Raw genomic sequence first — 25,480 nt, forward strand, 5'->3', positions numbered from 1 at the left:
TTGACATAGTTGAGCTCAGATAGCCTTGGTCAGAAAGTCAACGCTAAGTTAAGCAGAAGACAAGTTCTCCCAGATGGATCATATTGAAGTCTCCGGCATAATTTAATGGGCCATTGTAACATGAGCCTTGGAGTTAGGTGTTGTGCAGGACAGTCTGTGGCATACAATTTACAATGAACATTAAGAGTGTCAGCAATACATTAATAATGAAGATATTTAACACAGCAACTTCCACTTTAGACGCGTCATAAAGAGACAACAGACAGGTCTGGAAGAGACGGTTGCTGTATAAGGCTGAGCTAAGCCACAGGTATACAGTACATCAAGCTTCTACGAATTACTTGAGCAGTAAAGTGAGCTAAACCAGCTTTGAGACATGGCAGCTGTGGAATCTGCAGTCTATAGCCTCCTGAATGTTTTCCACAAATACTCAGCTAAGGAGGGAGACAATTTAAAATTGAACAGATCAGAGCTGTCTACATTACTCACCAGGGAATTGCCTTGCTGCTACAGGGTAAGTAATTGTGCCCAGCTGCACTCTTAATGTACCCTGATAACTTCATCTTGTTCATAAAATAGTCTGTGTGGATGAGCAACTAGGGATTAGAGGTACATCGCAAAAACGTGTATTAACGTTGTTGCTTATTGATTCCATTTATCTACCAGATATCCTGGACTCATATTGAGCACCATTTGGTAATTGCTTACTTGCTGACATAATGGGTTTTGTGTCTACAGCTGCGCTACAGAAACTTTAAGGTCTTGCTATGAACTAAGTCCCTGAAATGACATGGAAACTGCATTGAGACAAACTTTCGAGCTTTCTCGTGCTGCTGCATAATCCATGTGGCCTTTTTTCATCAACGTAATATCCCTCTAGGGAGGCGACTACCCACAAACCTGAAATGTGTTTTCAGTAGTTTCCTTAAAGTGGACGTAAACCCCCGACTACAGCACAATATCTATCATACATAGCCAGAGGACACAGCTCAGGACTATACATGTCATGTGTTTAGCTCGTAACTTAATTTAGGATTCCACGCTCGTGCCTGTTGTCCACTGGACTATGATCATCAAGGAAGTCAGTCCTGCCCCATTTTTTAATCCCACTATTCAGATTGAATAAATCTCAATCCAGAGATTCCTGGGATTGAATTGGATAAAGATATCCCCCCATCCCCTCCCCCCCCCCCCCCCCCCCCCACACACACTTTCCTTCTTCCTCATTTCCACTGATATCCTTCGCCCTCCTCCCCTTTTACTTACCATAGATACACAGCAATGGTCAGAAGGGGCTTCTTTTGTCGAAAGGTGCGTTGTCTGGTCCTCTCCCAGGTCCAACTAGAGTAGAAGAGTCTGAGTTCTGTGATGCGGTTGCTCTCAGTTAGTGATTGGCTGGGAACGTGCCACACAGTGATTATGTCACTACCTAGTGCGCTCCCAGCCTATCAGTGACTGAGAGCAACTTCATCATAGGACTCCACCGGGCTGGAAGAGCCTGAGAGTACCGGATAGTGCAACAGAAACCAGTGTGTTTTAAATCCCGTAATACACATCATTCAACATACTGATTCTGGGACAAATTTACCTAATTGCCATAATAAGATACAGTTAGGAGGATTTCCACTTCGAAAGGACCCAGGTTTTGTTATGAACCTTCTTCATTTGATCAAATATCGGTGGAGTCACTTGACTTCAAATGCAAACATAGATTTAATTTGCCACCAACATATATGTCATATTACAATCATGTTTCCATGCCATATACCGTTAGAAAGCAAATTATACCCAAAGCATTGGTTGGGTACGAAATCCTAGCAGTCAGTTTCAAGACAGTCAGAAGACCAAGAATGGAATCCTGATGGCCAGAATCCCCATGGATCCTGGTATTTTCACTTTGCCCCTAATCCTAAACCACCCCTTTCCACAGCCTAACCCTAACCCCCTTCCCCCTACCCCAAACCCGCAGCCTAATCCTGACCCTCCCCCTAGTGCCTAACCTCAACCCCGGTAGTTACCTCTGGGATCTGTCGAGATTCTTACCATTGCGATCACACTGTCAGTTTTCTGACTATCGGGATCCTGACTGTTGGGATTTTGAAGCACAACATACAATGGAGTCTGTGGAACAATGATTTCAGAGTCCTATCAATCAGCATCAGTTCCCCCCTTCTAGACTTGCAGTCTGACCTCAATGGCACCATATGAGAATGTATTTGCAAGAGCAGTATTTTGTTAATTCTGTAATCATCCATCAAGTAAGAGGTCATCAAATTAATTATATTTTGGAGCATTTCCTGGCTTATTAGTATGATAAACTCTACAAAATATGTCTGTCAGGTGGTAAGTGGAACAAGTTAAAGTACTGCAGAATTCCAGAGAGGTAATCTTGAAACTATTACATCTATTGTATCTAAAAATTTGAAAAAGTTAAAAATGTACGTAAAAGAAACTCTAAGATTCTGGATGGTGAAATATTCTATGTTAAATTGTGGCAATAATTTCTCTGGGGCTCCTGATCCTCATTGTCCTGAATATTTGCTTGAATGTTTGGATATGATCCCATTCAAGATATGGGTCTGGCATAGCTGTAACTAGACATTTTGGTGCCCTGTGCCAGAAAGAAAATTTAAAATAGGGACAGTGCGCACCAACTCGGGAGGTGGGGGAGGCAGAGCTCATTCAGCTCAGGCAGGAGTGGACGGTGCACTACACAGTGAAGGAGTCGGGCACCCGCCGCCGGGTTTAGGTGTATATCAGTACACTGCAGCGGGCAGATTGCTTCAGTCGGTTCTCCGCCTATAGTGCATTTGCTCACCCTACCCTAGTTTCGTCCCTGGGTTCTGGTATCTCATTGCTTCATTCATTGGATTTAGAAAGTGAGAAAGATGGTGATAATGATGCAGATTACTTGGAAATTACTGTACAAGTCATAAAAGACTGTAACCCTCAGGATCCTCCTCACTCTATGAAGTTTAAATAGTATTAGTCAAGAGGTCAATTACATTCAATCTCTTGCATGTATTATACATTTTAGGGGGGAATTCAATTACCTGTGGTTATTAGTGACCGTGGGTTCTTGTCGCGCCAGGCGCTTTTCATTTATCCCCGATAAACCAGCATGAGTCGCGGCTCATCTGGGATTATGTTTCTCCTGCCTCAGTTTCACTGAACCTGTGTGTTTTTGGGAGAGAATTTTTTTCTATTTTTTTTCGGGCAGCCAAATTGGATAGCCCGAAAAAAAAATACAGAATAAGCATTGGGAAACATCCGCTCCCAGTGTTTATTCTCTACTAACTGAGAATTCCCCACCTTAGCTGAGTTTTCATATGCTAAATGAAGAATGTGTCCATGATTTTTCACCTTTAAGGGGAGATGTACAAAGCCTTGCAGAGTGATAAAGTGGTGAAAATAAACAACCAACCAGCCAATCAACACCTGTCATTTGTCAAACACAGCCTGTAAAATGGCAGTTAGGAGCTGATTGGCTGGAACTTTATCTCCATCTACTTTATCATTCTCCAAGCTTTGATAAACCTGCACCTAAAACTGAACTATTTCTGGTGAAGGCATATTCTGCATATTCAATAATACCCATTTTGGGACTTTGAGCGAGAGATACAGTAATAAACCTTCTACAGTTGACAAATGGAGAAGTTGCCAATAGCAGCCAATCAGATTCTAGCTATCATTTTATAGAATGTCCAAATGGAAATCTTGATTAAGCAATGCAAACTGGGGGAGGTCAAGACACAATCACCATGAGATAACCCCTGGCAGATATGAGTTGGTGGTCAACTGCAGGGTTGAGTGCAAAATGATATATCCACAAGTTCAAGATCATTAAGGAAAGGGACATACAGCTAAAGCATGTGCCATTTGACATTTAATTCAAGAAGGACCCAGTAGCCAGGATGGCTCTTGTTTGTGGAACCAATTACCAGAAAATGAATCAGAACATGAGGGTGGTTTTGCCTTATTGAAATGACAAAGGACAAATATGGCTATCAGACTGTCTGAAGATTTTTACAATGACTAGTACACGTTTCACGTCTCTACCTCGCACTCTCTCTCCAACTCAGCCCCACCACCACTTTGGGGACAGTGGCAGGTTGGGAGTTTGACTGGGGCTGTGCAATAGGGAAATGCAGGGGGGGGGGGGGGGGGAGTTCCGGTTGCCCAGAACCCCCTTCTCTTGGCAATTTATGACAACAATATGTGCACTGTACCAAACAGTAGCTACCAGAAAGAAGAGACAGGAGTCTTACCATGTGGTGGAAGAATGTGTGCCAAGAAAGTGCAGTAAAGGTTCTATTATGTTTGTTCATTTATTTATTATAGTAAGTTTAACCTTTTCCTGACTACTTATCTTATTTATATTTTTTACATATGTTTGATACAGCCTATACTATAGATCATCTATACTATATTCCATGTTCCGCAAAGCGGGATATTTGCAGATTGCATTTGGAAACCCCCCTTTAGAAATTCCGAGTTTGCCACTGAGTGCATCCGTCAGACCGTAACGCAGGTGTCCTAAGGCGAGAAGAAGGAGGCCAGAAACCTCCCATGGGAGCAAAAGTACAAAAGGCTGCTTTATTATTGGTGGCTTATAATGCTGCTGCTTCACCATAGGCCCACCACCCACCAGCAAAGACAATTGTCATTTGCTACCTTACTGTGGGGGTGATTCCGAGTTGTTCGCTCGCTAGCTGCTTTTAGCAGCATTGCACACGCTAAGCCCCCGCCCTCTGGGAGTGTATTTTAGCTTAGCAGAAGTGCGAACGAAAGATTAGCAGAATTGCGAATAGAAATTTCTTAGCAGTTTCTGAGTAGCTCCAGACTTACTCAGCCATTGCGACCAGCTCAGTCAGTTTCGTTCCTGGTTTGACGTCACAAACACACCCAGCGTTTGCTCAACCACTCCCCCGTTTATCCAGCCACTCCTGCGTTTTGCAACTCGAACGCCTGCGTTTTTCCGCACACTCCCATAAAACGGCCAGTTTCCGCCCAGAAACACCCACTTCCTGTCAATCACACTACGATCGGCACAGCCATGAAAAAGCTTTGTTATGCCGTGAGTAAAATACCTAACTTTTGTGTAAAATAACTAAGCGCATGCGCTCTGCGAACCTTGCGCATGAGCAGTTAGCGACTAATCGCAGTATAGCGAAAATCGGCAACGAGCGAACAACTCGGAATGACCCCCCGTATGTATTAAGTGTTCCTCTAAGCTCATTTTGACAGGGCCATCTTTGCAGACTGTTTTAGGTCATTTTATTTACTTTATAACATGATCCCTTTATGTCTTGAACAGAGCAGTATGTTAACACTGTAAAAAATAAAGCATAATAATAAGCAAGACAGCAGCAGTCGACTGACAGTGATCATCACCACATATTGTTGTACAGCCTTATGGTGCCTACAAGAGATAGACCACCTAAAATGTCTATCTGCATATGTACAGTATCCACATTTAGTAGCATTTATGGGACTATATACCTCTTCTACACTTGCAAGTAAGGTGAGGCGTATAAAATGAATCAATATACTGACATAGGCGTGCACAATATTGGGGTGCATGAGCCGTGCAGCAGTGTATGTGTAACACTTAAGTGGCATGGTCAGACCACATGCGACTGTGTTCCCCAGTTTTTGAAGAGGAGATCCGTTCTGCAGATGTGCATAATATAATATTTAAATATTTAAAAAAATATTTTTTAAATTATATTAAGTGAGAAAAAAACAACAACAATATTATGAACAGTTTTGAAGGGAACAATTGTCAGTTAAGTGGTTAATTACTCCTATTTTGATGGACATATTCTGATCTCAGATTCCTGTCCCATCTCTCAGCGCCCAATGCCCCTCAAAGCCTACACTCACCGCGCATGCTCCCTTTCCTCACACAACCTATTGGACCCCCTTAAGTCAGGCATTCAATCCAAGCACTCATCAGAGATTGCACTGACAATGGTGGTCAATGATTTCATCACTGCTACGTCTACAGGCCATTACTCACACAAACAAAAAAACCCCCTTGCGCTATTCAGACTCAATTAGAGGCAACAAGGCTTGAATAATCTCAAATAAGATTATAATTACAAGATGATTTTATTATCTATAAAATTGATCAAATATGAACATATATAATTCATTAATAACTGTAATATGCGCATATACATAAAAATAAGACTAAAACATTAATAATAATACAACTACTAGTGAGCATAAGAGGTGGATCGTATAACTAACAGTGACCACAGTGGGCTAGACACTGATAACGTCCTTGCTTTTAATTTTCAAATAAGACCTTCTCATCAAATGTGTTCATGAGTCATTCATAATTAGATATCATATGGTGTAATATATTTGAAGCCTTTGTTTAAAGATCTCTCAATGAATAGAATTCATCCAATTGCTCACATATACTGATGGTGCTTTACTTGTGGGATATCATTCAAAAAGGTCATGGAGGAAGTAATACACACCCGGGACTCTTAGTGCATCGCAAGCACCTGTGAGAACAAAGCTCCCGTCTCAATTGCCACAAATGATGTCCTCCGTCTCCCACTGAAACTGGCTCCCGTGCACACACCTGTATTGGTTTGGAGAGAGAAGTAACAGTCCGGCTCCCGGAGCCCCGCGCACTGCAGGCGCTAGAGATAGATTCCGCTCCTGTTTTCCAGCCGCCGCATATAGCGTCCTCTCGTCTCCTGCGTGTCAGTCTCAGACACCGCTGCACTTCAATGAGAGCTAACAGCCAAGGTCCACCGGGTCACAGATAGGGCACTTTCTCTTTCAGTTATTAATGAATTATATATGTTCATATTTGATCAATTTTATAGATAATAAAATCATCTTGTAATTATAATCTTATTTGAGATTATTCAAGCCTTGTTGCCTCTAATTGAGTCTGAATAGCGCAAGGGGGGTTTTTTGTTTGTTTTAGTTCACACCCGGTTTTTTAAAAATCGGGTGGATTGTGTTGGCCATATCCACAGGCCATTTCACCTTTGTTGCTGCAGGATAGATCTTGTGAGGTATGAGAGTATTGGATTAATTCCCTGATACCTGTGCGGAGTGGGGTTGACTGTGTATATAGGCACCCACTCGCAATTACACATATTTATATATATATATGTATATATATATATATATATATACAATAGCGCCAGACATCACTAGTGTTTTTTAAGGCCATTACTCACGTCTGATTCTCCTGGATATCTTTGCCACTGTTGACCAGTCTCTTCTCATACATACATTTCCTAGGTCCAATAATGATTCACATCCCACTTAGTGCACTGCTCTTTCAGTTTTGGTTTCTCTGGATCTACCTACTTTCTGCTTCCTCTTGTTGGCAGAGTGTGCTGGGCTCTCTGGTGTAGTGACATCAGTCCACACACTTAGTGACTCAAACAGTAATGCAGTCATTAGTGTACACAGGTGACTCATATGTAACACTGGTAGCGGTAATCAGGAGCCCATATATCACACAAGGTAACAGGATTAGGTAGTGGTACTTATCAGGAGATGTCTGTGGTGGTGAAGCATGGAGGACTGCACAGCCGTGCAGTCTGACTCCCACTATAGAGAAGATGATGCATGCACTGGAACACTATTGTCACGATCTGGGTATCTGGACGCCATTTCTTACCCATCAGATGCCTCCTAAGGCTGGCTCAGCGCTCCAGGACCGGATCCCATCTGTTATCCTGATGTGTACATTCCTGTATCCTCTCCTGTCACTCTGGGACGCTGTCACAGTAAACGTCATATTACACCTGGCATGGCGTCTCCCGCGGCCTCCGCCGCCGTCCCTGAACTTCTGCATGCAGAGTGTCTGAGTGGCGATTACGTCAGCAGCGGCCTCCGCTGTGTCCGCGTGGTTGGATGTGCATCTGTCAGCCTGGCGCCTCCTGTCTCCGGTGGCCGGCGCCGCCATTACTGTTTTCATTACCACATGGATTACAAACCAAACTTCCCTCCAAGTGTCTGCATGGGCGCAGCCATCTTGGATTCTGTCAGCTGATCATTTCCACCAATCTGTTCTCAGTATTGATAATCTGCATAATTGCCTAGCCAATCCCTTCCTTGCTGCAGGTATAAATACACTGTGCCTGAGCAAGGAAGGCGTCAGTGCTTTGGTTGTCAAACCTAGTTCCTGTTTGTCTCTCTCCTGTGATTGTCTTCCAGGTTCCAGCTCCTGTCTCAAGACTTCCACCATAGAGACCCGCACCAGCATTCCACCTGCGGTGTAGCCTGACTCTCCAATCCATTGTGGATTCATCTGTTTCCAGCTACAACATTACCTGCTTCCAGCTCAGCTTCCAGCAGAGTACAGCTTCCCTTAAAGGGCCGGTGTCCTTTCTACACTTTACCACTCTCCACCGGTATTATTATTTCTCCGCTCTCAAGTTCTACATTTCAGTTCATATTTCATCGCTCCCAAGTTCATTTATTATTTAACTGGTTCCAGCCAGTATCCACTCCGTGCTAACAACAGTCTGGTTCCAGCCAGTATCCACAGCAGATGTTTTATCTTCAGCAACCCAGCTTTTCCTGGAACACCAGCTGGCACAATCCTGGGTTATCTCCATTGCTACAGTCGGGCCTGGTAAGGACTTTCCATCTAGAAGATCATAAGAACTATCTCACACTACCAGTGCCCTGTGGCTCCTGCCATCCTGTAGTACCCAGGAACTGTATTTATTCTTTGCTGACTTTTACGTTTTCTTTTACTGCTGCTGTGTGGCGGAGTTGTCATAATAAACATCATTGACTTTTATCCAAGTTGTCGTGGTCACGCCTTCGGGCAGTTATTATTCATGTTACTTACATGTCCAGGGGTCTGATACAACCTCCCAGGTTCCGGTACATCTCAGCCCCTACAACTGAGGCTGCCTCCCGTCAGCTCAGGCCCTCAGTTGTGACAACTATGAGTCTCTGTAGCTGAGATCTGCTCCCAGTCTCAGCTCTGCACACTTGTACACCAGGACTCTGTCTCTCAGTCTCTCTGTGTCATAAACTCCTCACTCTCTGAGATGGAGGAACAGGAACTGCATCATATAACTCCGCCTCCGAGTGACTGCTGGCACTAGAGGTCTAACACTAGGGGATGCACCCATAGACTGATACACAGAAGGAGACAAGTACAGAGCGCACCATATCCTAACACCTCTAGCAGTTGGACTAGAGTACCACAAAGCTCTCTGGTATGCCCTCTTCTATTCCCCATCTGTGCCACGTCTTATGGAAAACACATAAGTTCTCTTGTATTTCTGCACCATCTCTAAGAAGATGATATATCTATTTATCCTCTCCGGATTGCAACCTTCTTGTGTTGGACCATGTTACTGGATGTCTATCTGCCATTGCATCTTGCAGGCTCTTCTCAGCAGCTCAAACTCAATCTTTTAGAAAATGAGTTAATAATATTCTCACTAGTCAGCAGACACTGTCCACCTGATATCTCGATAACGGTGGGCAATCCGAAAATAGATCCTACTGTTCCAGTTCTCTTCTTAGGTATCATCCTTGACACAGAACTGTCCTTTTTACCCGTTGTGACAGGACGGTCCCGTACGAAAGCACTCGCCGCTTTCGCGTCCCGTCGGCTGCGCACAGAATGGAAGGTCAAGTCACAGGAGGCCTGACCACATAGGGGATTCCCGCTTACCGTCAGTAACCACCTGTTAATGACTCCACCCACTGTGTTGTGGGCGGGTTTATGCTGCCACCACCAAACTCCTAACCTGCCGTGGCGTTTGGAACCACGGTTCTGCTCTGTATGTGCCGACGCACTGCCTTACCACACCTGTGTGGTGTTGACGAATCCCCACTAGCCACTTGCTAGGCCTCTACCGGTAGCTGGCGGAAGGCGGAACTTGGAGACGTTAGGTGCTTCCCTGGACAGCCAGAGGACGGGGCTAGGTTTGGCCTAACCCTGTAGGTCACAAGAGTGAAGCAATCTTCTTGAGGCAATGATGTTTATTTGCTCAAATATAGTTCTAAAGAGAACTCTTCCCTATTGCTAGGGGCAACAGCATACAGCAAGATGTTCCAGCAGAATAAGATGGTACAATTACAACCTGGAGGCTCACAGGCATCCTCTTTTTATCTCAGTTCTACACACAGTACCACAGGGGGGTAAGCCCTCCCTGTCTACTCCAACCAATCAGGTTATTCTACAAAATACCAATAAATCACATTTTTACAAGGATATAAGTGCAATAAAACAATATCCTCCTTCCTGTGACACAGACGTTTGGTATCAGATTAACATTCACTATTGATAAATTTATCACATAGCTTCAAAATACAAATGTTTCTGTCCCATTCACATCTCCAGGCAAGCCCAGATCCCCCCGTGATTAGCACCTCTCTCTAAGGAACTTACACATCAAAAGGTATTGTCATTCACACCTCTCTGCTAGGACAGGGCCATTAGCATGCCACTTCCTACTGACAGGAGATGATTATTCAGACATCTATAGTAAGTGCATTTTCCCCCCTTAAGATACAGCTGACCATATCTTGAATATAAAATAGATACAGTTAAACATGCATTCCTGCAATTGTGCATAGAGCACTACATATGACATGTTAAAACACATCATTAAACAAACTTTTAAACAGTCCGCGCCCAGCGCCGTAAGTACGTTTAACAGTGATGCCAAGCGCCCATTGTCCTGATAATGGCGCCGGGCACTAGGGGTTAACCCCTTCAGTGCGGCGGCCATTTTCCCTGTGGGCTGGAGCCTCTCTGGCCACACTCCCCCCCCCCCCCCCCCCCATTCAAGCGGGTCAACCAGGGACCCATGTCCCAACGATTTGGGTCCTGGTCCCGCAGTCCTTAATGAGGTTACCGGGAGTTCTTTGGGGGTTCAGGCTCCTCCTGACGTGACAGTCCATCCGCCTTGCTATGAGCCTTGCCTTGCTTGTGGATAATATGAGAGTCATAAACCTGAAGAGCAAGGCTCCACCGCAACAGTCTGTCCAATTTCCCCAAGGTAGGTTGCCGCCACCTAACAGGTGGGTGGTAAGTCACCACGGTGGGGGGCCAGTTACACACAAGTGCCACCCACGGTGTCCCAATTGTGGCATACCCCACCTCCCACAATAGCAGTATACTGCTCAAACAGGCCACAGGGTGCTCCTGCCCATGTGGCTCTTTCTGGCTCGGTACTACTCCCAGTCCGTGCAGTGGCGCAGTAGTTCGTAACACACAGTCCTGGTCAAGAATGTGCGCCATCAGCACTGAGCGAGTACCCGAGCCTCCTTCAATGACTGGAATGCCAACTCGCAAGCGGGTGCAAAGTCCACTGACTTGGGAATGCCCTTCCTAGCCATCTCTGTCAAGGGGTTCACTACAGGACTAAAGTCAATGACAACGTGTCCGTAGGGCCTTACAGGTTCTATGGTCAGTACCGGTCTGGGTGATGTGGGTCGGGGACAGCCTCTGGTTGCCTCCACCCCCTCTGGTTTGGGCCTACCCCTGTCTCCTCCCACATGGTGCCCCAGGCACTGCACCTCCGTCATACCTATCTGGCAACTGTCTGCCCTAACTGTCAGACCTGCCCTCCAATCCTCTTCTGTCGACCTATGACTCGGGAAACCTACCCTGTCACCTAGGCCTACTCTTCCCTCCTCGTCCGCTACCTGTGCCACAGTGATGGCGGCCAGACCACCAGCCTCTGGATCCTGTGTGGCATCCACTACAGGGAGGCTGCGTGTCTTCCCCGATCTACTGCGCACAGGCAGGGGACCTGCTATGTCCACAGCAACTTGCTGTAAAGGTTCTCCTATGGGCAGAGGCCCAGAGACAACACAACCGCTGGAGTGCCCCAGCTGCCAACGCATGGCACCAGCCTTACAGTTGGTCTGGGCGTCATCCGACATTCCAGACCAGGGTAAGCTCTGTGTCAGGCACTTCAGGGTACGGTCTGTCTCCGGGTTACTGTCCAAAGGGGTTTCGCTGGCAACCGACACCGGTTGCGCAGGAACGTTCCCTGGGGGGACCAGTTGGACACATTCCCTATCTGGTCTATCCCCTCCCACTTTCCTGGCTACCCTGTACCTTAACCCTTCCCGCCAGGTCAAACTTCCCGCCCCAACCCTGTCAAGGTCGCTGCCAGAGTGGCGCCTCATGCCTTTCGGGGATGGGTCAGAGAGTTGAGCCTCCCTAAACTCCTGCCTGTGGCCCTCAATCTCTCCTAAATTGGGACACTCTACAGGGGGATCTAGGTGGGGACTATTAGGGTCAGTCTGGTAGGGGTCGGTCATGGAAAAGTCAGGGTGGTTTCTCATACTCACCGCCGGAGTTGGCAAACCACTGGGGTCAGGAGCATCATTGGGCACCACCACAGGATCAAACGAGCTGGAACAGACATCCTCTGCGTTGCTAGGGGACGTAGGCATACCAGAGGCAAAAGGCATGCGGGGTCGATGTGCCGATCTAGCCGCTGTAATCTTTTCCTCTGGGCTGGTTGAAGCTGTGGTTGGCTGTGCTGGCAGTTGTCTAGCAGCTGTAGTCTTTTCCTCTGGGCTGGGCTGTGCTGGAGCAGCTGATGTCAATGGTGGTTGTGGAACTTGACTCCGGGGAATGGCGCCAGCAAACGTGGTGACGATCCCACCACCCAGGTCATTTCCCAGGACCACATCAGTTGGGAGACCATCCATGACGGCAACTTCTCGCAACTCTGGTCCAGCTCCCCAGTCCAGGTAGACTCTTGCCATGGGAACCGCTTTCTCCATTCCATCTGCCAGGTGACCTTGGCAGTGCGACCCTGCAATACTGCAGCAGGATCTATAAGGTGGGGGCTCACCACAGTGATTGAGGCCCCAGAGTCTCCTAGGCTTTCCCCCTGCAGGGGTCCCACGTGGACCGGCTGCAGGTGCCTCCACATGTTGTGTAGGGGCTGTTTGGCCATGCAGGTGACTCTCTCCGCAGAGTGCACCTGTCTCTCGCCACACTCCATCGGATTGACTGGAGGGGGAACAGTCTCTGTAGGCTCATCTCCTCTCGTCAAACAAGCGAGCCGGGCTCCAGCACTCGGATTTGGGGCACGAGTCTGGGGTGCTTGGAATGCAGGACAGTTCATCCTCAGATGTCCGATTTTCCCACAGCCGTAGCACTTCTTCTCCAGTCGTGGCACCGATGATCTCTGATCAGTTGCAGGGACGCTGCGGTGCGGTTGCTGGCTAAGAGCACCCAGGTTGGAAGATGCTTGTCTTTGGGGGTGATGAGCTGAAGAGGGGGGTCCCCTTGGTGGTGCAGTCTTTTGGAGCTGGCTGCTGGCTGGGCGCTTCTGTCCCTGTGGCCGAATTGCCACATACTTGTCTGCTAACTGGGCAGCCATCTTTAAGCTGGGTGGCTCCCGATCTAGCACCCACTCCTTCACTTCTGGGGCGCACCTGCGGTAGAACTGCTCCCTGCAGATCAGGTTGATCAGTGCGTCCCATGTAGTGGCTTCAGAATCCTTTACCCACTTCACCACGTACTGCCGCAGCTGGGTGGCAAACTGTCCATGGGTGCTACTAGGATTCTTGGGCAAGTCTCTGAACTTCTTCCTGTAAGACTCTAGAGTGATGAAGAATCGCTGGAGGAGGGCCTTCGCGACTTCGTCGTAATCCCCACAGTCCTCAGTGGCCACTCCTCGATAGGCCTCCAAGGCCTCTCCATGCAGAGTGGGCACAAGGTGTCTCACCCACTCTGACTTGGGTAGATCGTGTAGTTTACAAGTCCTTTCAAAAACTTGCAAATGTCCATCAATGTCCCCATCACTGTCTGCAAACTTGGCAAACTGAATACGTCCTGATCTGTGTACAACAGCTGACAACGGCTCCCGGGGTACCACGACCTGTGGTGCCCGCTCATCACGCCACATCTGGATGATGATCAAGCGCTCTTGCTCCTTTGCCCTTTCCCCCAATTCCGCTAGCCGATCTGCTAGGCTATCCGTACTGCCCCCCCTGGGACGTTGGGATCCTGGCCCTGCTAGGGATTGCTGGGAAACATTGCTGCTGTGAGAGAGGGCGGGGCTTGTGGCTCTCACCGGTTCCTTACGAAGGTCCACTGTTGGGCCGTCCTCTGCGATGCTGACGCCGTCAGTGCTTTCCACCTCCGCCCGATGAGACTCCTCCACACTCATGAGCGCCGCCTTCATGACGCTTCTGGACGCGTTGGAAGGGATATCCACACCCTTCTCCTGGCACACGATCTCCAGATCGCCCTTGGACATTCCGCTGAATTCCGCCATCTTGTGCGTTCTCCTGCGCTGCAGTTACTCCTCTCCTGATGAAAAGCCGCCTGGGAATATCCCACCACTATGCCACCAATTTCTGTGACAGGACGGTCCCGTACGAAAGCACTCGCCGCTTTCGCATCCTGTCGGCTGCGCACAGAATGGAAGGTCAAGTCACACGAGGCCTGACCACATAGGGGATTCGCGCTTACCGTCAGTAACCGCCTGCGTTGTGGGCGGGTTTATGCTGCCACCACCAAACTCCTAACCTGCCGTGGCGTTTGGAACCACGGTTCTGCTCTGTATGTGCCGACGCACTGCCTTACCACACCTGTGTGGTGTTGACGAATCCCCACTAGCCACTTGCTAGGCCTCTACCGGTAGCTGGTGGAAGGCGGAACTTGGAGACGTTAGGTGCTTCCCTGGACAGCCGGAGGACGGGGCTAGGTTTGGCCTAACCCTGTAGGTCACAAGATGAAGCAATCTTCTTGAGGCAATGATGTTTATTTGCTCAAATATAGTTCTAAAGAGAACTCTTCCCTATTGCTAGGGGCAACAGCATACAGCAAGATGTTCCAGCAGAATAAGATGGTACAATTACAACCTGGAGGCTCACAGGCATCCTCTTTTTATCTCAGTTCTACACACAGTACCACAGGGGGGTAAGCCCTCCCTGTCTTCTCCAACCAATCAGGTTATTCTACAAAATACCAATAAATCACATTTTACAAGGATATAAGTGCAATAAAACAATATCCTCCTTCCTGTGACACAGACGTTTGGTATCAGATTAACATTCACTATTGATAAATTTATCACATAGCTTCAAAATACAAATGTTTCTGTCCCATTCACATCTCCAGGCAAGCCCAGGTCCCCCGTGATTAGCACCTCTCTCTAAGGAACTTACACATCAAAAGGTATTGTCATTCACACCTCTCTGCTAAGACAGGGCCATTAGCATGCCACTTCCTACTGACAGGAGATGATTATTCAGACATCTATAGTAAGTGCATTTTTCCCCCTTAAGATACAGCTGACCATATCTTGAATATAAAATAGATACAGTTAAACATGCATTCCTGCAATTGTGCATAGAGCACTACATATGACATGTTAAAACACATCATTAAACAAACTTTTAAACAGTCCGCGCCCAGCGCCGTAAGTACGTTTAACAGTGATGCCAAGCGCCCATTGTCCCGATAATGGCGCCGGGCACTAGGGGTTAACCCCTTCAGTGCGGCGGCGGCCATTTTCCCTGTGGGCTGGAGCCTCTCCGGCCACACCCGTCATCAAGTCTGTAACAAAATTCTGCTACATACATCTAATAAACATTGCAGAATTCACAAATATGTCACATAAGTTCATGCAGAAGCCTAAATTCCCACAAAGAAGATGGAAGATGGAACTGCAGAATTGTATGTATGCATTCATTCGTTTTAAGATGCATCTCTGTACACCAAGTATATGGCAAGTGCAAGTGTGATCTGATAATGGTGACAGATTTAAAACCAAGCCTTTAGATAGGTCAAAGGCGGAACAGTGCTTACTGTGCCCTGTGCTGAGCTCACCCCGAACCTGTGACATCACGCAAGGAAGCTGGGCTGGAACCAGAAAATGGAGAGCTGCCCTTTGGACATTGTGTGCAGCGCTGAAGCAGGCACCCTGCTAGCCAGATGCAGGGACCTTTCAGTAGTGACGGTGCCTCCCCCAGGGCCCAGTAGCCTAGGCGATGGCAGCTCTTGCACACACCTCCCTATGGCCCTGGAAACTCCTACTCCCCTATAGATTGTTAGTTTGCCACTTAGTTATAGCATTGTCTTACTATTTTATTTTTCCTTGTTTATTGCATGTTAAACTATTTTATATTGGCCCTCATTCCGAGTTGTTCGCTCGGAGATTTTCATCGCATCGCAGTGAGAATTCTCTTAGTGCGCATGCGCAATGTTCGCACTGCGACTGCGCCAAGTAACTTTACTATGAAGAAAGTAAGTTTACTCACGGCTTTTTCATCGCTCCGACGTTCGCATTGTGATTGACAGGAAATGGGTGTTACTGGGCGGATGCACAGCGTTTTAGGGGCGTGTGGCTGGAAACGCTACCGTTTCCGGAGAAAACGCAGGAGTGGCCGGGGAAACGGTGGGTGTGCCTGGGCGAACGCTGGGTGTGTTTATGACGTCAGCCAGGACCGAAAAGCACTGAACTGATCGCACAGGCAGAGTAAGTCTGAAGCTACTCAAAAACTGCTAACTCGTTTGTAATCGCAATATTGCGCATACATCGGTCGCACATTTAAGAAGCTAAGATTCACTCCCAGTAGGCGGCGGCTTAGCGTGTGTAACTCTGCTACATTCGCCTTGCGAGCGATCAACTCGGAATGAGGGCCATTGTTTGTTCATACTATTATATTTTTTTCCCTGTATGGCACTACGGACACTTGTTGGCACTATATAAATATAAGATAATAAGAATATATAAATAAATAAGCCCCAACATATCTAGGGAGTCTCTTCAAATTTACTGAACTGTTTGGTGAGCTATTATATCCTTATAACTTACTGTATAGCTGGAGGTGCATCATCCTGTATGTAGTCACTAGATGCTTAGCAGTACACTTGTAACCATTGGACGTTTTCCATTACAGGATGACGCTATGGCAGTGCTAGATTTGGATGGTGATGGAGAAGTTGACTTTATGGAGTTTATTGAATTTGTCACAGATATCACCACTGAACTCCAGGACATGTACATCCACAATGTAAGGAAATATAAAAGGTAAATAATCTGCTGATCATAGATTGAGATCCTCATTGTTATTGCAATGGTACCCAGCAAGGTTTCTGATTTTATTATTATTATCCTTTATTTATATGGCGCAACAAGGGTTCTGCAGCGCCCAATTACAGAGTCCATAAACCAATACTCAAAACAGGAAAACAACGACTTAGTGCTGAAACACACGACCCGGCTTTTGCCGGCCGGGAAAAAGCCGGACAGCTTTTTCCCGTGCCGGCATTGTAGTTAACAGTGTGAGGGCTAGGGTCCCTTCACACTGCACGGCCCCGGCCCGGCTGCCGGGTTGCAGCCGGGTCTCACCACTGGAAGGTCCGGCGGCCGGGCGGCCGCCGGGCCGTCTTTGGAGCCAGTAAACCATGTGTGTGAAGGGGAGCTTTCACACACAACGGTTTTTTCTGAAGCCGTGTCTGATGCTGCGCATGCGCACAGCATCACACACGGCTCAAAGCCGTCCTGTGTGACAGACACTGCCGGTTTCTCCCGGATGGCAAAAAGCCGGACAAAGTTTGTCCGGCTTTTTGCCATCCGGGAAAAACCGGAGTGTGTGTTACAGCCCTTACAGTAGAAGACAATACAGGACAAGTACAGAGTAAATAAACATAGCTACATCAGCAGATGGAACTGAAATAAGTATCAGAGTGGCAGAAAACCCAAGGGATTCGGCAGATGTATTAACCTGGAGATGGCATAAGGAAATGATAAACCAGTGATAAGTGCAAGGTGATAACAGCACCAGCCAGTCAGCTTCTAACTGTAAATTTGCATATTGGAGGTGATTGGCTGGTGCGTTTATCTCCTTGCACATATCACTGGTTTATCACTTCCTTATGCCTTCTCCAGGTTAATACATTTGCCCCCTCAGTGCCATTGAAGGGAGTATGGAGTAGAAGATGGTTTAAGTAAGACAAGGAAAGGCACATGAGGGTTGAGGGCCCTGATCATGACAGCTTACATTCTAAAGGGGAGGGGCAGACAGACAGGGGTGACACAGATGGGGCAGAGAGAGAGTGTGGAACAGAGAGCTAAATAAGGGCACAAATCATCATGGCTCATAAAGAATTTAATAAAAACAATTAATAAAAAGTAAATATAGATCTTATTACATAAATTATAATTAAATAAGGTAAAACCATACATGTTGACTTTTGGGTTCTCTATTTCTGTGGAGATCCCGGTGGAATGATGTAAGTGGCGTGTACTGTGGCTGTGTGAGTGTTGTTGTCATGCCCTCTGTGGAATAAATCTGTGAACTGCAGCATAACACCGTGGGAGCAGAACCATGATGATGTGATTCATGATTCATTCACTATTCAATTGCTGACCCGGGAGGGTTCCCTGCACTGACGGGAGTCAGTGAGAAGTACTCAAAATCCAGGAATCTCCTAAACATTCCGGAAGAGTAGGCAAGTATGGGTAACCGTAAAACAGTTACATTGTAAGAAACTATTTCCACAGTTTGTTAAAATTTAGCTTCAAGATTTTAAGTTATGGCAAAATAACCCGGGGGGGGGGGGGGGGGGGGGGGGGGGCAGGATAAGCTTGAAAATGTTGGGAGAGGGACTTCAAACCAATCTCCCAAATTGCAGCTAGGAAGATGGGGGGTACCCTTTCCCTCGTAATGAAATCAATGGGTCCACCCTATTTAGATTGACACTCATTAGGTCGACCACTATTGGTCAACAGGCACCAGGTCGACACCTGTAAAAGGTCAACATGGTCATCAGGTCAACATGGAAATGGTCGACATGGAAAAGGGTCAACATTAGTTTTTTTGGTGGGTGTTTTGTGTTGTCTTCTGCGTAAAGTGACTGGGAACCCCAATTAGTGCACCGTGTCCCCTCGCATGGTTCGCTTCACTCGCCATGCTTCGGACAAGGTGCCTCACTCCACTACCGCTGTGCTCAGCACAGGTTACTATTCCCAATCGTAGTCCACATGGATCATAAAGCAGTCCACGTCGACCTAATGCATGTTGACCAATAGTGGTCGACCTCATGACTGTCAACTCAAGTGAGGTCGACCTATTGACCGTATCCCCCTCTTCCAAACTAGGGGCCTCAGCAGAAGCTACTGCCAAGTGATCAGTCTAACAACCAGGCGTTGACCCCTACACTACAGAAAATGTGTTGAGTACAGGAAAGTGAGAAGAGTTTCTTCTAACCAGACATCCATAAATAACAAGGTCCAGGATTTAATATAGAATCTATGGGTTAACGTGTGCTAAATGCAGAATGATTGAATAGCTCTGGGTGCTAGACCTGTGGGTAAATTTACTAAGATGGGAGTTCTATTTCAGATGGGATGTTGCCCATAGCAACCAATCAGCTTCTCCTTCTCATTTATCTAGCACCATGAATTAGAATAAGCAAAAAGGATAATTTTATTTTCTGGGAAAAAACAAGGTATACTTTGTGTGGGTACTACATAAAGATTTATGGATATTGCTGTTGGAATCTTACGAGTGCAAATATAAAAAAAATGGCCTCAGCACAGGGGTGAAAAAGCCCTCAGCAGTGAAGGGGTTAAGATGACCCCTAGCTGACTGCACATACTACAAGTAAATGATACTATATTTACCACTGAATTTCTATTGTCTGTACACAGTACACATGTTGCATATATGCACTCGCATAGCAATGTACAGTAGTTTGATATCCATCTGGGATAAAGGACTTGGCAGGCCAGCCTGGTTACCATGTAATGAAGAGATGTCATCACGTCTATTATCCAGTCACACCCATGCTGTAGAGCTAAATAATACCACATGAAAATCTGTAAGACGCACTTACATTCACAGTCAGGCCATAAATGATTCAGGCCATTAGAAACTGGAAACGAAGAGGGTTATTTAAAGCACGTAGGCACATTGCAAATATGCTCTTTTAATATTGAGTATGGGGTGTTTTGTACATGCACAGTTGTATGAGGACACATGTTGTAACATTCATACATTTAACCAACTGGTAGCCCCTGCATCGACTCACCTTTAAATCAGGACACTCATGATTTACACAGGTTCTGTGGCTGGCTAATGTCAAGCCCATACTTGCCTACCCTCCCGGAATGGCCGGGAGGCTCCCGAAAATCGGGTGACCCTCCCGGTCCCCCGGAAAGGTGGGCAAGCCTCCCGCTTTCCCCCTTGGCCGCCCGCAGCAGAGAACAAGTGGGCGGCCCGAGCGGGTCCGATGACGCGATTCGCGCTCCGCCCCCCGCTATGCAGCGCCTCATTTCTCGGCACAGCACATCGGGGGGTGGAGTCATGATGACGCAACCCTGATGCAACGCCCCCAGACCGCCCATCCTGCTGCCGGACACGCCCCTGAACCTGCCCGTCCTGCTGCCGGTCACGGCCCTATGCACCTACAATGCTGCCTCCTCCCGGAGGAGGAGGCAGCATTGTAGGCAAGTATGGTCAAGCCTGCATTTCACCTGGTTTCAATCAGCCACAGAACCTGTGTAAATTATGAGTGTCACAAAGAGAAAGAAAAAAGCAGACTCTTTTGTTGGGGGGCACTCTTATCAACATATATTCGTTAAAACGTAGCTTTTATTATTTCTATCATTAAAAGACACACAAAATACACACAATATGCTTTCTCACGAAGAAGGCAATATTCTATAAGAGCGTATTAAGTGGCTATTTCAGGTTGGATTGCAAATCGCGATCCAACCGGAATGTTTATGATCGTCCCGCGGGCGCGTGACCGCACTTTCTGCAGGGGAGCCGCAGAAAATGCGATCACCTCTGCCTGTCAGAGGGGGGTGCATGCAACGCTCCGTTTCCAGGGAGGAGACGGAGCGTTGCAGGGGAGGTGCGGCGCGAACCGGGGTGGGCGGAGTAGGCTGAATGGGGGCGTGTCGTGGGCATGATCACGGCGGCTGTGTGATGTCACACACAGCCGCCGTGATCAGGGAGAAGGCGCCGGCAGGAGGCTTCCAGTATTTCTGCTAACTAGCAGAAATTGCGATTACTCGCAATTTCTGCTTGTTGAAGGGGGGGGGGAGGCTCTGGTCAGCATGCTGGGCGGCCTTGACGAGCGATGGCCGGCCCTCAACATGCTAGGAAAAGTATAGAAAATTCTGCTAATTAGCAGAATTTGCTATCCTTACTGAATTAGCCCCTAAATCAGTGAGGGCTAAATATCCCATTGACACACCAGTCTATGGATGCTGCAGTGCGTAGCAATATCACGTGACAACCAGTATAACGTAAATTGGATAGCTTCTAAAGATTCCTACTCTGAAGTCATCATTTCATTGTTAGTAAGATATGGATCCTAAGTTATAAACAGTACAATTGACTTCACACATACAATGTATTTTATTTGACAGTATGTAGCATGTTTTACTTTATCTACAATGACATACTATTGAGGAGTATCAAATGGAGCATAGCAGGTTTCCCTCCATTAAACCAGCTTATAAAAATATCTAGATAAACAGCATTATGCTCATATAACAATGCATTATGAACATATTTGTTGGTATAACTGAGAGAAGTATGGAATTTGGTTATTGTTGTGTAAAGTTGGAAAAGCACATACATGTGATAGGAGACGAGATCTGCATTTAACCATCTGCCATCGCCAGAGCTGGATTAAGGCATTGGGGGGCCCGGGGTACTTAACACAGGGGGGACCTAAGGTCTAAAACTAAAAGTATCATATATATATATATACATACACCAGATCCGGCACTCCTATCATCCCACACAGTAACTTGCCAGGTGCCCACCGTGACGACCGTGTTGCAGCGGCCCACTATAGAATCACACCACTCGCCGGCACTCCGGACAAATTTCAGTCTGATAATCTTGATAAAAGTGCAGCCGAGCACTGAAACGTCTATTTAACTCAAGATGACTTCCTAGTCTTCATTTATTTGTCAGGAGTGCCGCCGAGTGGTGTGATTCTATATATATATTGACCAGTAGTTTCCATCCCCCCTCGTTAAAAAACAATCTACCCATCTCACAATTTCTACGAGTAATGCGAATCAATAACGACGAAGAAATTAGGGAGAAACAATTGGTGGAAATGAAACAAAGGTTTAGAGAAAGAGGTTACTCTACCAAAGTGATCAGCAACAGTTTGCGTAGAGCCAGGAACTTATTCAGCAAAAAATCACCTAAGGTTGTTGCTAATGATAATCGTATGATCTACACTACGAAGTTTGACAATTATGCACATTTTACACGTAAAACACTGCGGAAGCATTGGCCAATCTTAAAATCTGATCAAGGGTTACCATTTACACACACAAACCCACCGATGATGGCTTACAAACGAGGGCCTAACCTACGACAGATGCTGATGAGGCCTACATCAGTACCTGAGACTAAGTTGAATTTTCTTCAGATTATGAGTAAAAAGCCTGGCTGCTTTTCATGTGGGAAATGCACAACGTGCAGATCCCTGCAGACTGGTTCTACCTTTCCCCATCCACATTCCGGCAGGAATATCAAAATCAGGTACCACCTACATTGTAGACTCGACTTCGTGGTGTATACCCTAACATGCCCCTGCGGTTTATGTTACGTGGGGCTTACCACCCGTTGTTTTAGGGAACGGATGGCGAACCATCGGTTATCTATTAGGACTGCATTACAAACAGGTACCAGTGATAAGCCTGTTGCCAGACACTACCTGCAACGAGGACATCAGGTAGCAAATTTGAAATGCAGACTCATCGATTGGGTTCCACCGTTGAGTCACGGTGGGGCCGGAACCCAAGTTTTACGCCAAAGGGAGAGCTTCTGGATTGCTCACCTCAACACGGTCTCACCCAAAGGCCTAAATGAACATGCCGCTATGAATGTTTTCTTGTGAATTAATTAGCAGATACTCCTATAGATGTCAACATGGGTATAAACCTGAGGGATTCTGTGGCATTTATGAGTTAACCTGACCATGAAAAAATGTTTAATGTGAGTGCTATGGTTTGAGACATAACCTGTGAACCTCTGTTGAAAACATTTTTTTAAAACATTTTTTCAGATATAAAGAAAATTGAGTTTCTTTACATGTATTAACTAATTACGTGTTTAATAAACATTGATGGTATTAATTACTGAGAAAGATTACTCTGATGCATGATAATTAGTTTTGGAGGTTTCTGTTTACGGTCTCACACTGTAGCACATCGAGCTTTTATTGGATGTATATGATTTTTGTAATATGTCTGTACACAGTGACCACTGCGTCCCTTTGATGATTTAAGTTGTGAATATGTCTTAGATCCATTTTTAGATTCCCTAGTGGACTGTGTGTATTCTCCCCTCCAGTGTGTATGTTTTCTTTCCACCCTTCTGCATTAACTGAAGTTTCGCCTGTCAGTATTGTGAATCAGCTGTCTGAACCTATTAGGCTATCGTAGAGACCGGAGCGCACGACGCTTCCGGTTTCCGACTTCCGGGTCGTGGAACGCATTTGCGTTCCACTGAAGTCGCGACTGTTGCTTTTCCCCTGTGCGGCGGCGTTCTCGGCAGCGGGACGGCCCCCAGGTGGTGGGGGTATTGGATGGACGCCAGCGAGGACGGCGGCCTCCGCGGGTATGACTTTTGTGCACTATGAGAGCGTCCAGGGATGGATTAGATAGGGTGCACCATACACTTCCGGTCTGAATGGTATTTAAGGACAGCCCATCAGCCTCTCAGCTGTGTGGCTGTAGAGGTGGTGAGGACGCGAACACCCTTCGTGAGTATTGCAGTTTCTTTATATGTGTGGTATGACAGCAATTGCACTGGAGGTTTCTAGGACTAAGAGGTTGGCCTATTGTGTATTTGCTTACAGTGATTACTTTGGTTGTCTCAGTCGTCCCATAAGAAGTGAACTCTAATGAACCTAATAGTAAGTACCTGGGTGTGCGTTCACTGAACAGGTGAAAATGTGTATTATACACATGTTAATAAGTTTGAGTGTTTTTTCAGATATATGTATTGGTTTATTTACCTACAGAAATTCTGCTTGAATATGACCTTATTAACCCTACAGACCTGGCATTGTCTGAACCTGACATATTGATTAGTAAGTGTCCAGGGCTAGCGACATTTTGAAGCTAGTGTTTTCCTATCTTATAGGTTGGTGACACCTGGTATCCACATATGGTGTGATATATATCCGCGGTGTAGATTTGCCCACACACGACTATAACTTGTATAGACACTGGTCAATACACACGATTCACTCTGGTGATTAATGAATCTTTTTTATAATCGACCTAAAAGGGCGTGGTGGTCCACCAATGTTCTATTTGTTTGTTTTCTTGTTGTATTGTGTTTGTTTAATATGTGTGTATATTTTATTTTATGTTTTTCCAGTAATCAATATATGATGCTCTCATAAACTGGAAGCTTATCTTGATAAAGATCCTAAATTGAGGATCGAAACGTCGATTAAATAAGCCTAGATTTGACTGCAATAAAGCTATTGTGAAAGATGAACGTGTGACAAATCATTGAACTGGAAGAGTGCACCTCCACATCGTTGGACCTCTGTTTAAATATTGTGGGTCTCCCATGTATATGGAGACTTCCACTAGGAGCACCCCATTGTTGTTATAACATTCTGATGCGAGTGCAGGAATATACTTGCTATGTTTTATGGTTGGTTGTGAACCTCCATATTTTCTGACACCCATCACTATATTGTGTATTAATTGAGTTACAAAAAATAGAATACTCAAGTGGTCAGACTGTTTTTATTACCTTTTAATTTGTGATAAAACTGTATGTTTTTCTGTTGTTGTTGTTTGTAGACCATTGGGTAGGTTTTCCTCATATACCACAGATATCGCCATAACATGGCCCAGGGAGGCACATGTCCATTTGATGAAGGGTTGTTATCTAGAGCCGAGCAGGGCATTATTTCATTTACTGACGACGATATTGAAAAAGTCCTGTTCGATAAATTAGATTTCGACACCTTGCCTGCTGAATCATCTGCAGACATATTTTATAAGATATTGAGACTAAAACGCAGAGAGGTGGATCTATTATTACACGGACAGTTTCTGTCTGAATATCACAGACGGAAACTGATACCTCGTGGCTTTAGGGTCAATAATGTACCGACCCTGGGCCGAAATAACCCAGTTTTCTGTAGTAGATGGTGCTCCATTCTCAATAAAAGTTCGCTTGATCTGTTGATATTGGTTGTAGAGGAAGTAGGAAGTGAACTGAAGAAGGTCAAGGTAGAGATTGAGCAATTGGAGGCCAGTTCGTTGTCCACCCTACGGGACGATAAGAACAATAACTGGGTAGATAGATTGCAGACGCAGGTGGACACATACAGGAATGAATTAACCTCATTTAAAAGAAAAAAATTGTCCACTGTAACAGCGGACTATCAAAATCACACCGTATACCGATGGCTGTTGGGCAACAGTAATCCGCATCAAGGCAATCGGACCGGACGATTTTTTAGGAAGCATAG

General features: G+C 46.2%; 1 protein-coding gene across 1 annotated transcript in view; it reads left to right on the forward strand.

Moving 5' to 3' along the window:
- Positions 1-15,955: 15,955 nt before the first annotated feature.
- LOC134957091 (protein S100-B-like) overlaps positions 15,956-25,480 on the forward strand; it is a 64,073-nt gene continuing 54,548 nt past the window's right edge. Inside the window, exons 1-2 of the mRNA XM_063938836.1 lie at positions 15,956-16,043; positions 16,897-17,027. Coding sequence (XP_063794906.1) covers positions 16,906-17,027 — 122 coding nt within the window. The 5' untranslated portion in view covers positions 15,956-16,043; positions 16,897-16,905. The remainder of the gene's footprint in view (positions 16,044-16,896; positions 17,028-25,480) is intronic.

The sequence above is a fragment of the Pseudophryne corroboree genome, chromosome 9, assembly GCF_028390025.1.
Source record: "Pseudophryne corroboree isolate aPseCor3 chromosome 9, aPseCor3.hap2, whole genome shotgun sequence".
NCBI lineage: Eukaryota > Metazoa > Chordata > Amphibia > Anura > Myobatrachidae > Pseudophryne > Pseudophryne corroboree.